At 38.0% G+C, this 15,864-nt stretch overlaps 1 protein-coding gene across 1 annotated transcript in view; it reads left to right on the top strand.

Annotated features, from left to right (window-relative positions):
• The first annotated feature begins 1,779 nt into the window (after positions 1–1,779).
• Positions 1,780–15,864, top strand: part of LOC129769320 (somatostatin receptor type 2-like) — a 60,299-nt gene continuing 46,214 nt past the window's right edge. Inside the window, exon 1 of the mRNA XM_055771493.1 lies at positions 1,780–4,212. Coding sequence (XP_055627468.1) covers positions 2,410–4,035 — 1,626 coding nt within the window. The 5' untranslated portion in view covers positions 1,780–2,409 and the 3' untranslated portion in view covers positions 4,036–4,212. The remainder of the gene's footprint in view (positions 4,213–15,864) is intronic.

Below are 15,864 nucleotides of genomic sequence, written 5' to 3'. Positions count from 1 at the left end.
TTCTCTAGGAACGATAATATCATCGATGAAGTAGAAGGCGTGTCTCAAAGCCAGAAAATGAGAGTTTAAGTTTGATTTACCAAATTTTTTCAATGCTACAGGTGGATAACTGAAGAAGTTTAAAGATCCTATAATTCAAGACATCATCATAATCATCATCAAAACAACTCAGTGGAATGAACGTTTATGTACAATGGCTCAATAGAACAAACCAAATCCAATTAAAACACCAAAGTTTCTTTTCGAGCCCTTTTTTCATAGTTTTCATATAAAGTTGATATTTCGAATCAACCAATTCTTCCGGGTAAATTACCACACGCAAATGCCACTTTATTAATTGGGTACTTACGTATTAGCATCACCGGAGCCGAATTTCAATTGTGGCAAATTTTATTGTTCGCACTGGCTCTCAGATATCTTTTGTATTGTTGTTGCCTTGTTGTTTGCAGTGTTTTATTAGTTTTTAGTGCTACCAAAATGCGTATTTGGGGTTTGTGGTATTAACGTATGAACGCCACCGGAGCGCAATAACCATTATGTATTTACTTATTCGTAATGAAATGTATTCTAGGGTCAATGCAATGGTGACGAAGTCTCCATCTAACAAGGATAAGAAACCGAGGCGGCCCTAAGCCGTCGAGTCGAGTCGACCGCCGACCCGCCGTAGGAAGTGGCGGCCTCTCGCAAGCAAACCTGTGTTCCAACGATTGCCTGGTTAGTTTGAAACATAGGAAACGATCCTCCAGTTTGGTCCGACCGAGTGTTTGCGAGTGTCGGACGGCATACGTTCGTCTGGTGCATTACGTTAGCCCGGTAATTTTTGGATTGAAAGATGAGTGACACACTGGTGGCGCTCATTAGTAAATACCGCAAATCTCAAATACGCATTTTTGTAGCAATAAAAAATAACAAAACAGTGCCAAAAAAACAAGGCAACAACAGTACAAAAGATAATTGAGTGCCCGTGTCGAAAATAAAATTGCTATCTATTGCTATATTCGGCTCCGGAGACGCTAATACACAAGTCCCTTCTCTTGCAAAGCATAAAAAAGATATATTACGGTAACACAAATTCCTGAAAATCTTTAAAATGCAAATTAAAATCCTAATAATATTCAGAGAATGATTATGCACCTCCATCGCCATTCCTGGAAATTTAAGCATTTGCAACTATTGGTTTCATGATCGGACCCATTCCATGAAACACATCCGGTGGTCTTTCTTGCATTCCTATGGCACTATACGTTTTCTTCGAAGTACAAACTATTCCATAAAATCGACAACGAGCTCTCGCAGCGTGCGAGAAATTACATTTCAATCGTCACTCGTGCTAACTGCGAGGCTGATCTAAACTACCAAGGCACCAGGCAGCAAAATCTCACACAACCCATCATCAACGGTCTGACCGCAGTCAGCGGCAACCGTCTGCCAATGTTTTCCGACGCGGTCGGCCCTAACAAAAACAAAACATCTAGTACTACCCTGTCCATCCTATCCCACTCCACACCAAGCATGCCACTATCCTGCCCTCTTACGCAGCGACGCGTCCTGTCAATTCCATGAATGAAAGTAAAAGTTTCGAAGGCATAGCAGCTGTTGGAATACACCTTCCATTGCCAACCGGCGCAGCATCACTCGCGAAGCGAAGGGGATTGGTGCGCTCTGGTACTGCCTGGACTTGGCAGCTAGTACCGCAAATTGACGGTGAAATTTCTTTTGGATACTTTTCCTCCTGACGGGCAGCGCTTTCCACAACAGTTCTCATTTGAACGTCGCGCCGGTTGGATGGTTTTCTGGGCAGCGGAAAAAGAGCGCACCCCGTTTCAGCAAGAATATAGAAGCTGTTTTTCCGGACACATGAAAGGCGAGTTTATTTTCGTGATGAGTGTGTGAGGTGAGAGTTGCGGCCATTTATTATATGTGTTTTGGCTGAGTGAAAATAAAAACAAACAGATTTGTTTGGATTGGAGCGGATTAAGCACAATCTGGATATAAATAAGTGATACTTTTTGAAGAGCCGTTCGAGAAACATGCGGTAAATGCATGCCAGCCGCATCCGAGGTGTTGAATTATTATTTCAATTTAAACGAACATAATTTGCCGCTCGATCCGTGAGTCAGTACAGGTGTTGAAAAGGGAGGAGCAAGTGTGTGTGTTTGTTTGAGATAAGCGCGCGCGGACAGAGCATCGGAAAAATAAAAACACTCAGAGCAACGAAACATTGTTTATATACATGATGTAGTGGAGTGTCGGTTGGAAAATATAACCATCAGCAGAACGTTATCGAACACTTCTTTGTGACTAGACGGGAAAATGTCCCCCATTGAGCATCATCGTATATCATTATTGATGTATGAAATGAGTGATAAAAACTAACTTCGCTAACTTCGGGCCTGGTTGGAACTGTGAATGATGTTAGAAATGGATTGGAGTGGCAACGATAGCCTATCGAACACAAGTGATCCCTACCAAATGGATACCAGTCAGACAACCGCGACAACTTTTACGACCTCGAGGATGGTGGCGCCACCATTGTCACCACCTGCTGTGGGACTTACATTTCCGTCCGATTTGCTCACACTGATTCGCCAGACGGCTACCATGTCCGCCTCCTCGAATCTGTCCTATCTGCTGAGTAATTTCAACAGAACCCTATCATCGACACAAACGGAATTTAATCTATCGCGGCGTTTTCCACCGCATCCGTTTTTCCTTCCGTTCTACAATGACTCGGCATTCGACTCGTGCCCTTCGATCCAGATGCCAATAGGGAATCTGATATCGATGATTCTGTACGCCGTTGTGGCAATCATCGGCTTGCTTGGAAACACGTTAGTAATTTACGTGGTATTGCGATTCTCGAAGATGCAAACCGTAACCAATATGTACATCCTGAACCTGGCGATCGCAGACCAATGCTTCCTGATTGGTATTCCGTTTCTCATTACCACTATGTACCTCAGGGAGTGGACCTTCGGAAATGCGATGTGCAAGGCGTACATGGTATCCACCTCGATTACACAATTTACATCGTCGATATTTCTTTTCATTATGTCGGCCGACCGATACATTGCCGTTTGCCACCCAATCTCCTCGCCCCGCTTCCGGACGCCACTTGTGTCGAAAATTGTTTCATTCTTTGCCTGGACCGCATCGGCACTAATAATGCTACCGGTGATGCTGTACGCCAACACGATTCAACGCGAAAAAGATAAACTTTCCTGTAATATTGTGTGGCCATCGGAAAATGCCGCCAACTCCGGCACCACTTTCACCCTCTACTCGCTTATCCTGGGGTTCGCCATCCCACTGTCTCTTATCCTTATGTTTTACTATCTTGTAATACGCAAACTTCGCACCGTTGGTCCGAAAAGTAAGTCCAAGGAGAAGAAACGCTCCCACCGCAAGGTCACCAAGCTGGTCCTGACGGTCATCACCGTGTACGTGTTATGCTGGCTACCCTACTGGATCTCCCAGGTAGCGCTAATTAATTCCCCTCCCGACATCTGCAAATCGCGGTTGGAAATCACCGTGTTTGTGCTGGTGAGCTGCCTCGGATACTCCAATTCGGCGATGAATCCCATCCTGTATGCGTTTCTCTCGGACAATTTCAAGAAAAGTTTCCTGAAGGCATGTACCTGCACGAAGGGCAAGGATATCAACGCTCAGCTGCAGATCGAAAATAGTTTTTTCCCACGGTTCGGACGCAATCGAGGCTCCGAGCGGGGCAATTCCACCAAAATATTGCACGCGGGGAGACAGAAAGTAGCCGATCAGAGTCACCCCAACGATGCTGTCATACATAATAACGCAAACATCCGCACCAACGTTAACAACAACAACAATGTGACCAACATCAACAACAACAACAACAACAACAACGGAAACGCGACTGCGACAGCAGTGGCGTCGACGATGATGACGACGACGACCACAACGACAAGCGGCGGAACTTCCACATCGAACATAGTGCCAATCGCGAGCAGAGTCCTTGATGGGGGCACGAAACCGCCGGTGCTGCACACGGATTTATAAATTATCTGCTCGCGCGGCCCGAGGAAGCACGAGTTGATAATTGGTACGCATTCTGGGCTTCAAAACATCGGCTGGGCAAGTTCAACCGGAAAATGTCAATATTTAACGGGAAGAGATTGACCGGTGGCGGGCTGGTGGAGCGAAAAAAAAACAACAACTAGTGAATGAAAGTAGAAGGTACGTGAAACGATGTAATTAAAACATTAAAAAATAAGAACCATGGGAAATAAACAAAACGGGTGAAAATAAGTTTGCTTAAAATTGATTCGCGTGAGGATATTGTGGGAGGTAAATTTCTGCAGGATCCGAGCATGCTGCGATAGCAGGAGATTCTTCTGCCTTCTGCTCATTATTGCTGAATATTTTACGCCTCGGTTCAAATTCGAGGCGGCTCTGTTATCGCTTTCGTCATCTTCATAGGACTGCAATAAAAGTAAAGGAGCGAAGCAAATTGCTGTTCGAAATTTAACGGGTGGCATAATGCCGTAATCATACACCTCGCTTGAGCTAATGAGTACCGATTGTTGAGTTGAGTTGTTGTATAATTTTATCGGATAGAGGAAACCTGTTTTCATCTGGAGTGAAAGTTTGTATATTTATTTATTTGGTGAAGCAACGGTTTATCGTGCTGTAAACGGATATAGAACTCCTACCACGTAGAAAAAATAGAAACACGTGTATCCTCAGAAACACTTCGAAAGTACCTGTTTAGTTTAGTTTCGATATCTGATTCTCTGTACTTTAAGAAGAGTGCGCTAAACAAATAAAGTAAAACTTTCCGCTTTCATATTTTTTGTTTCCACCAAGCCAACCCAAGCTCCTGGTAATAGAACAAGCTCGTGTTAATGACTGCTGAAGCACGACCATAGGATAATGCATTTTTTCAACTGTTCTGTTATTTACGTTTGTCGATTTGATAACTGTTCCTCGTATTAGGCCTGGACGATGAAAGCTGTTCATTGAACCTACGCTACAGCACACGACCATGAGTGGTTCAGATTTTTTCCAGAGAAGATTATCTTGAACAAAGGTTCAATAAATTATCATCGAGAGCATTGGTCTCCATAATGAGGCCAGTTGAGAGCAATCAACAATTTCCATGAGAATGTTAGATGTTATCGGGAGAAAATGTTCGAATTGATATAATTGTTTAATTAATATTATAATCTACCTAGCTGACCAGGCGAGCGTTGTTCTGCCCTAGAAATTATTGGTACTCACGTATTCAATAAAAAATAAAAATTCAATAGATAACAGTTTTATTTTCCGCATGGGCATACAGTTATCTTTTGTACAATATCTTCGGAATGCTACTTGGAATTCTTTTCACAGCTCGAATTATCCTGATTCTTTTATAGAAATATTGAATCAGCAGTTTATACTTTTCCATGATTTTTGCGTTTCTGTATTGTATATAGAACTTGTAAAAGAAGCAAATCTCTGTTCGATGAAGCATATTACAAGAGACTAAGAAATAGAGTTGGCTCAAAGATTAAAATAGCGAAACAGAACTATGAAAAACGATGGTTCGATGCTAGTGGTTCTAGTGAAGAGTTGTAGAAGAATATAAAAAATCAGGTGTTTTCTCTAAGGATCCAACATTGCAACAACATCAACGAAAATGCCGTTACAATTAATGACTATTTTTCTTTTAATTTTACGATGGATAATGATGGACCTCTTACTTATTTACCTGAAAATACTGATGGCCTTTGTTTTAGGAATGAAATCATAAAAGCGTTTTTTGTCCATCGATTCCAATGCAACGGGGTTGGATACCAATGAAGTTCATAGAAGTTTCCTTGCAACATGCCCTTCCGTTGATCAGTCACCTATTCAATTCCATTATTTCGACATCCATTTTTCCTCAAGCATGGAAAATGATTAAAATAATTCCTATAAAAAGTCAGCTAACTGGTCCGATATTTCTAATCTAAGACCAATTAGCATTCTCAGTGCTCTGTCGAAAGCATTCGAAAAGCTCATCAAATCTCAAATGTCTGATTTCATAAGCGATATGAGACTGTTAAGTGATGTTCAATCTAGGTTCCGGAACGGTCATATCAGTGAAATGGCATTATTGAAGGTACATGATGACATTGCTCGTGTTGTTGACGAAAAAGCAGTTGCAGTGTTACTGTTAATAGATTTTGCCAAAGCATTCGATCGTGTTTCCCATGCAAAACGCTTTCAAATAAGTTTGGTTTTTTCGGTCTGCCACAAGCTTGACTAAATTGTATCTCTGTGATAGAACTCAAACAGTGTTCTATAGTGAAATATAGTCTACCCTCAAACCAATTTTCTCTGGTGTTCCTCAAGCGTTTTGGGATGGCTCCTTTTTTCACTATTCATAAATGATTTATCGTCAGTTTTGGAATATTGCAGTATCCATCTTTATGCTGATGATGTTCAAATTTATTTATGTACTATTGATCGTTTTAGTGTGGATGATATAACCATGAAGAATAACGAAGATCTGCGTCTAATTTATTGTTGGACCGATAAAAACCTTCTGCCCATAAATTCTTCTAAAACTAAAGCAATGTATATATCAAAGTTAAGAACATCACCTGGCTTATCTGGTCTAGTTATCAAGAATGAACTAATCTCATTTGTCAAAGTAGCTTTAAACTGTTACATAAGGTATGTTTTTAATATTCCTAGAATGGGAAGGGTTCCGAATTCCGAATTCCTAATGAGATGGGCTTACAAAAACAATTTTTGGGGTACTCACTCAACCATTTCTATTAGTACAGAGTTTGTTCTATCTTGTTTCGTTTGAAGTGCCTAGTTATCTATTTTCTAAATTAATTTCATTTCGCAATACACGAGTAAAACATTTTTTAATACCATTTCATTCATCGCACTGTTATAATCAGTCGCAGTTCTCTAGAGGCGTAGTATATTGGAATCAGTTATCAACTAATGTAAAAAATTGTACATCTAAACATAATTTTAAGAGGAATTTACTATTTCACCTAAACATCATTAATTTGATCGTTGTAATTTGAGAAATTAAAAAGTAGCTTTCACTTATTTTTTGGAGTAGTGTTTGAAGAGGCAGTGGAATCTGTAGTTACATGATTTTAATACAGTAAATTAAAATAAATGAAATATGACATTCAGAGGAATGGAGTGATATAGACGATGATCGCCGACAAAAATAAAAAAAAAACGAGCCATTCAAATCGATGATGTCACTTACACCCCTTTCATTTTCAAGCTTTCATATGTGACAGAAAAAATCGTAGAACAAATTTACAATAATTTTGTATGGAATGGAACACACACAGATCAACGAAAAATTAGCGGATCAAAGTGCAACATAGAACATTTTTGTGATTTTGAAAGGTTGTATATTAGTGGTAAATGAACACTTTTAGATTTTCTCAATTTTTTGTCACATAGTTATTTCAAGATAAAGGAGGATTTGATTATGGCTGAGAACGAAGATTGGTTCTGCATCATTCTAGTTGCAAGTTTCCTTCCATGTTTGGCTGCATAACTCGAGAACTAATCCAGTAAATTGAACCAAAATTTCATTGAACCAAAAAAACAGATTTCAGCCAAACATATTCCAACCAAACATAACAATTGAAAAATTTCGGACAACTTTGAAGACAAATGGGAAAATTCGGAAAATTCAATTATCATTTGTTCTACAATTACATAGTGACAAGCTACCGAAATTGATCTTTTTTTTTATTAAATCGATTATTTTTACAGGCTCAGTTACATAAGTTTAAAGGAGCCAAACTTCTATCTGTATTGTTACAAGTATATATAAAATGTAAAAAATTGATCTTTGTTCGGAAGTGGAAATGGATTTTAATGTGATAAAACGCGAAAAAATGGATAGCCGAATGTGTTGATAAGAGTCAAACTCCAGGAAGGAATTGTCCGATTTAGGGCTGTCTTTATTCTATCATATTTTCTGTATCGAACATTTATTTCATGTAACGGAGAAACATATTATTTGCAAGTGGTTGAAAAATTCTATACGAGAATTGTGTCTGAAAATAATTTAATATTATAATGACGAATTTTATAGTAAAAGGTGATTTTAAAAGGATGATCAGAAGATCAAAATGCGCTGATCTTTTTTAAAAAAATACTAGATGTTATGCTTCATCAAAGCTGGGATGTTTTTGTTGCGGTAGCTTAATGGATCCATTATTTTAAGTGATCTTTTTTTTTTTAAACACTAGCCTATTGGCTTCAATTTTATATGTCGATCATATGAATCGGTCCAGCAGTTAAAAATTTAGGTTTTTTTGAAAACAGGTTGTTTTTAGAAAAAGGGGAAAATGATTTTTTCAGACCATCGGTTGACTTCAAATAATCATAACTGAAAAAAGAAAAACACATCTCTGATGTCTCATCGTCAGCTTTCAAGAAAAAATGGTCTCGAGACCATGTAAACAATAAAATTTTTTAAAGGGGTTGTATCTATGGCACGACCGCATATTTTCGACGTAGAACTATGCAATTATATTATGCAATCCACTTGTTTACCACTTCGAATATTATTTTAGAATGCATCGAAATTTTTGTAGATTATGTTTTTCGTTACAAATAAATTTGATGAAAGTCCTTTTACGTTTGAGATGACGCCTAGGACTACCAAAATATGTGAACAGAAGAATTGTCAAACGATCATTGTATTTTACATTTCCCTCTGAAAATATTCCACATCTCATGTTTACGTAGTTCTCGAACCGCAAATGTTCATTCACCTCTAGTATCTGAAATGACGATTTTCCCAGACTTCTCAGTTTGAAAGTACGTTTTAGGGAAACATATTCCGGTCTGCACAACGACAAGCGAGTAAAAAGTACTCAACACCAAAAAATACCCCCAACTTGCACGTATTTGCAAAGCGGATTCCCCCAGGCACATTAATTTTGAAGTCCGTGTTAGGGGAACACAGCTCAGTGAGAAAAAAAATACCCACGACTTGCATGTATATTTTCAGAGCGGATTTCCACAGGTACATCGATTTTGATGTTTGTGTTTGGGAAACCGTAAATCGGGCCAATCAAAACTTGGTAGTTGGGGCGTTTGAATAACGCTTGACATTTTACAGTTATTCAATTGTTCATATAATGAAAAATAATATTTCATTAATTGTGATAAACGCGTAGAAATATTTCATATTAATTGATGCAACATCTTTCCGATCTGTTAAGAAATGTTCGAGTTATAATCATTCGAAATACGGGTAGGGTTAGCACACAAATCGGCAGAACAAATGTGTGGGAAAAAAGGAAGTTCTTCCAGTTTTCATGAATTTAAACCGTTTAGAGATTATCGAATTGTAATATTTACGTATCAAACAAATCTTAGAGAATTCCCGATTTGATTGGTATGCAAATCATGAGAATTCGTTCACAATGAAAATAGTTATTAACGATAACTTTATTTCATAAAAACGTGACATGTTCTCTGGTTTGGCACCCTTCCTGAAAGACGCCTGAAAGATATGTTTTTCATGTTTTCTTTGAAAAAAAAAACTTGTCCTAATTTTGTTTTAAGTCAAGATAGCGATATAGTGTATTCGACAAAGTTTTAGATCTTGTTAAAATATAAACTTTTGTCGAAGACATCAACTTTCTATCTTTTATAGTTTTTGGAATATAAGTCATTTTTGTATGAAGACTCTTGAAAAAAATAATGTTTCGCTCGGAACGTTTTTGTGTGTAAATTCTCACGTTTGACATGTTCTTGACATGTTTCTAAATAGAGAAAAGTTAGCAGTTGAAAAGCGATAATTTATACAAAAAAATGTCACGAATTGAACATTAATGGAATTTTTTCAAAGAAATGAAAAAGTTGTTACTCGAAAAACTTTTTACGTGTAAATGTGCCCATCGTCCGATGTATGGGAAACTTGTTGGAAATTTTAAGGGCTATTTAAATCTGTTTCTTTCAGAATTTTGAAAGCATATGTTTTCGCGAAAAATGAATTTTAATTTTCAAAATATTTTTTTTCAATGAAATTTTTTTCCAAAAGATTTTTTGATAATTTTTAATGAAAACCAAAATAATTTCCTACGTTCCATTGTTTGACTAAAATTTTGTAAATCTGATATTTTTTTTGTAGGTTTTTTTTAATTTTGAGTTTTTTCAACTTTTTTTTTCGAAAAATCTTAATTTAAAAACTAACATCTACAAAAAGATGGTCGGAGAATGAAATGTAGGAAATTACTTAGGTTTTCATTAAACATTATCAAATAATTCAAATAATAAATTTTTGGGAAAAAAAATTCTTTAAAAACAATATTTTGAAAATTAAAATTCATTTTTCTCGTATCATATTCCAATGACCAATGTCTTGACTTTAAACAAAATTAGGATTAGTTGTATTTTTTTCAAAGAAAATATAAAAAAGTTGTTGTTAGAAATACTTTTTTCTTGTAAAAGTTCCCATCTTCCGATGTATGGACGACTTCTTGGAAATTTTAAGGGCTATTCATATATATATATATATATATATATATATATATATATATATATATATATATATATATATATATATATATATATATATATGTATATATATATATATATATATATATATATATATATATATATATATATATATATATATAAAAGTAAAGTCTAATTATTTTTCGAATATTTCAAGTATCCAATGTTGCTTAAATGACCCATGCCTTTTCACCCACAACGTTTCACTGCTATTTGAGATGTTGCTGCCAACGGCCAGTCGAGTTGGTATGAAATTCGTCAGACGTAGTTCTACGTCAAAAAATATACAATCAATAATCACGAAACAAAAACCAATTTTTTTTACGGATTGAATATTTTTGAGAAATAGCTAATTTGCTTTAATTGGATATACCGATCATCTGAATTGGTCGATATATCAAATTAAAATTTGACTTTTCGGACAACCCTAAAATGGAATTGGGCACCCTAATGAAAAAAATGAAAAATACGGGTCTGATATTTTGCGATAAGGAACAAAAATATGAGTTTTCACGGAAATCTGACAGCCACTATATAGGTTTGACATGGAATGGCTGCAATAATAGGTTTTAGGATAAAAAATCACTGAAATAAGAAATATTGTTTACTATTTATTCATGTTTTTGTAATTTTTAAATCAAAACTGTTTGCTAATGTAAACTCTTCGCTATATCTAAACACTTAATGTGAAGAATTTCTATTATTACAAGCTGATACCTAACAGATCACCTATGAATGTTTTTCCATCCCATTTCTCCAGAGCTAACCGCATTCTTGCATTCAGCATTTCTAGAATTCGACATGGAACGAATGTGATACGATTCGACAGCATCATTGAGAGATTGTCCCTCCCATGTGGCTGGATTCCATTATAGCCGTAGGGGATCGTTGGTATGTTCAGACATTACGTTTTGGTTTTGAATTCTCGAACATTGATGCCGGCTCCCCTGTGTGGAAAGTCTTCACGTTACGTCATTTCCGTGATATGGATGTTTACCATTGAAATGACAAAACTGATAGCTGAATGAAATCAGAAAAAACTGAATCCAAAGCACGATGACAAAATTAAAGTAAGAGTATATTTGTTCGCAAAGGTAACATTCACTTTAACAATTTGCCTTTTCGTCAGGTACCGAAAAAAATGAAAAATGTTAATTAGCATCTTTCCGCATTGTTCAAATGTTATGTTGTACCTCTAATGAGCGGAAAACAAAGAAGCTAATATCTAATGTATACGATTTGAGCAAAAAAAAAACTCTGCTCTGATATTAAAAGGTTAGACCCTTGTCAACAGCGAATTGAATAATTAGTATTCAACGGTTTCTTGTACACATATGTGTCCCAGAAAGGATAAAACCACCCCAGGACAACAACAAAAAATCAATTAATGTGTTGTCGCACCAGGGAATCACGCTAAAACGTGTTAGATACCGAGATACATGACACCTGAGATCCCCCAAATGTGTGTCCGTTGTCCAAAAATAGCCAACAACAATGAGAAACCAAAGGCACACCAACTTGATGACTAATGACAGTGGTGCGGAACCTGTTGATCGGCTAGATAATGGTAGCCACCAGAGCAACAGCCACCCATAAATATGAAAAGATTATGGAAAACAGGTCAAGGACACGGATAAAGGATAACCGATGAGATGTGAAGCCACCTACGCTTGTTGTGCAGCAGACCAGTCCCAGCCCCAACCGAATCTCTGTTGAGCTTCTTTCCCCGGATTGGGGATTGGAGAACGGTTCCGCTCGGGTGACTGACGACTGTGTGCGACCCGGACAGCGTAAAGAATTCGTGTGGGCGGAAAAATGCCTCCGGATAGTTTGAGTGCTGCCAATACACAACAGCGAGAAAGACATGATAACCTTTATCTGTGCCGAATGTGTGTCAAAAGAGCAACATATTAATGACATTCCGTTTCCGAGGCAGTTGAATGAACAACTGGATTATACTTTTGAATTCGCCACGTATTCAACACGACCCTTGTAACGATTCCAAGTGACAAATAGGTTACCGTTTGGGCATTTGAACGGGGATTTACATATTTAAACGGGTGTCGAGCAAAAAAGAAGGAGATTGAAGAGCTTGTATTAATTTAATATCCTCCGCAATTTGTAAAGATAATTCAATCGAAGCACCGCCGAAGGTTGAGGAATAAACAACTTCGCATACTTGCCCCTCCACCGAAAAACTGAGAAGGAATTGGATATTTTTTGCTACAGCAAAAAGGGGCCAGGAATATTCCACGATGTAAGTAAACGAGCGCTACTCAAGTTTTCAAAGTGAAAGTCAGCTTTGTTCTTTTTCCTCCGAGCACACATGATCTGCTTTTCTCGAGAGAATCATGCTTTACATTTCCGCGAAAACCTTTGCGCGAGTGGCTATAAATATATTACTGATGCCACATTCCATAGAATTTTGAATAAAGGATGTGTCACATCAAATTGCATCACGGAAAAAAACGCTGTAGAAATTTAATTTTTAGGAATTATATCTTCAGCTTTCGCTTATAATCAGATAAGAGTGTATAGATCACGTTGGCCATGCTTCACTGTAAATTTTTCGTAAATTTGGAAAAATGTCATCGAACTAAAAAGAGCGTCGTGAATTAATCCTGCGCACTCATTTCGAGAATCCGGAGTTGTCACATCGGGACATCGGTAAGATGCTGGGAATCGTCCAATCCACGGTCAGCAGAGTACTAAAACGATACTTCGAGAACCTAACCATCGACCGGAAGGTGAAGAACGGCAAAAATGGATGCTTCGTCAGTGAAAAAGATCACAAGCGCGTAGTTAAGCAGTTTAGACGTGATCCGAGAAGTTCGGTCCGGGATGTCGCCAATAAGCTGAATTTGTCAAGTTCATTCGTCCAGCGGACCAAGCAGCGGGAGGGCCTGCGTACATACAAGGTTCAGAAGGCTCCTAACCGCGACGAAAGGCAAAACATGGTGGGGAAGACGCGAGCCCGGAAGCTGTACACCGAAATGCTGACGAAGCCGCATTGCCTGGTAATGGACGACGAAACCTACGTCAAAGCGGACTTTCGTCAGCTGCCGGGCCTGTTGTTCTTCTCCGCAGAGGACAAATTCAGCGTTCCGGAGGAGATTCGCAAGCAGAAACTATCCAAGTTTGCCAAAAAGTACATGGTGTGGCAAGCGATCTGCTCTTGCGGAAAGCGGAGCGCCCCCTTCGTGATGACCGGCACGGTAAACGGGCAGGTTTACCTTAAGGAGTGCCTACAGAAGCGCTTACTACCACTATTGAGGCCGCACGAGGGCCCGACCATCTTCTTGCCGGATCTCGCTTCGTGCCACTATTCAAAGGACGTGTTGGAGTGGTACGAAGCCAACGGGGTCACCTTCGTGCCAAAGGAAATGAACCCGCCCAACGCGCCGGAGCTTCGCCCAATAGAGAAATATTGGGCGATTATAAAGCAGGCCCTCCGGAAGAACCCAAAAGTTGTCAAATCGGAGGCGGACTTCAAGAGAAAATGGATTTCTGTTCAAAAAAAAACTACAACCTGACGTTTTACAGAACCTTATGGACGGGGTAAAGAGGAAGGTGCGAGCATACGGGCTTGGGCTCGAAGTATGAATAAAAAGAAAATGCCAAAAGTTGTTTAATAGTTTTTATTTTACTGTCTAAAATTTTCAAAATGATCGGTCTACTGGGCGAATTTCTACAGCGTTTTTTCTGTGATGCAATTTGATGTGACACACTCTTTATGATTCGAATATAAAATGCTGTATACATATACATATTCCTATGTTTTGACGTTTCTCTCGACATTAGAGAGCAAGTATCGTTTCTTTATATAAGATGTAACCTTAAATTACTTGTTTATTATTCTAAAACTCGTGAAACACACAATTTGTTGGCGGAAGCAAAATATTTCCATTCTGACTTTTAACTTGAAAATATTAATTTCAACACTCGAAGTTACAGAGGTTAATGGTGCTTTCAACTTTCAACCCAGCTTGCCATTAACAGCATCCTCGTTAATCATGAACACCTGGAAAACAGAGCGACACACAATTTCACTCGCCAGAGCTACCGAATGTGCCGTCGGCACCAATTGGGGCGCAATTTCTGAAACAAACTTATTCATTTACTGTCACAATTAGAGTACTCCCACACAGTCATTAAAATCTACGAAAACAACCAACGCTCGGTAAGAATGGCAGATTTTCGACAACATGGTACGTGATGAAAATATGTTATACCGAGCGGTAGAAAGCTTGGCAGGAGACCTATTAATAGCAATGCGGAATAATCCACTTCAAATTGTCTATTCAAAGCTTCTCAATGAAATGCAATAGGTAAATGTCAAGCATCAGACTAACGTTGGTGGATTCTGTGTTGGTTGACTTGGGTCATATCGTTTTATTTTAAAGAGGGGATCCCAGGAAAATGGAAATCTATTATCATTTTCACTTTCCAGAAAACCGAGATGACGTTTCATACTAGAGTGATATTATCATACGTCTGTAACCGACAATCGAGATTACTCTTTTGCATATCCCGGTTTATCATAGATGCAGTTACCAACTGAGACTATCATTGAAGATGAATTCCCTTACCAATCTAAGCTTCGCATGACTAAAACACTCCATCTAGGTCTGTCTCTGCTTTTAGGCGTCGGAAACAAACTATCTGGTATGGCTAGAAATGTTACAATCAGTGCTGCCACATTTTCATCTGTACCGAAGGGATAAAACTCTTCTTCCCAAAATCTGTACCATAGCAAATATTCGTTGCAGATAAAAAATTGTTTCATTAGCATGAAATAAAAACTCATTTGTTTTCTTTAAAATATTACATTTACTTACTAAAAACACTACATTTGCTGTGAATGTACAATAACATTAACATTAACATTACACTAACAAGCCTCGAATAACTCGTGCGTTTAATGATACTTATACATAGTCCTTCCAAATTTAGATAGCCGCCACGATGTTCAATCAAATTTTTTTGATCTTAAAATTGCGTTCGTCGTGTCGTTGCTAAGTCGATTCCGAAGCTAACTCTTGTTCCTATTCTATTCAGAAAAAAATCGTTCGACTTATTCCGAGGTATGAGGCATAGTTATAAATAAAAGCTCTGAGCGTCGGACCATTAAAATCGAATCTTTTTCTCATTTTCTTGATCAGCTACACGAGAAAACATTACTTTTCAGATAAACCAATTTTTACAGAGATTTCTTTACGGAGCAATTCCGTATTTAGGCAGGGTTTTCATTCCCCATCTTCTTTGATACTTTTTAGATTGGAAATGTTGCTAGGATTCCTATATTGTAGTAGCTTTTAGAGTCAATCATCGAAATTAAAT

The sequence above is a fragment of the Toxorhynchites rutilus genome, chromosome 2, assembly GCF_029784135.1.
Source record: "Toxorhynchites rutilus septentrionalis strain SRP chromosome 2, ASM2978413v1, whole genome shotgun sequence".
Classification (NCBI taxonomy): domain Eukaryota; kingdom Metazoa; phylum Arthropoda; class Insecta; order Diptera; family Culicidae; genus Toxorhynchites; species Toxorhynchites rutilus.
The sequence above is the reverse complement of the archived record's forward strand: the minus strand, read 5'-3'. Positions and strand labels throughout refer to the sequence as shown.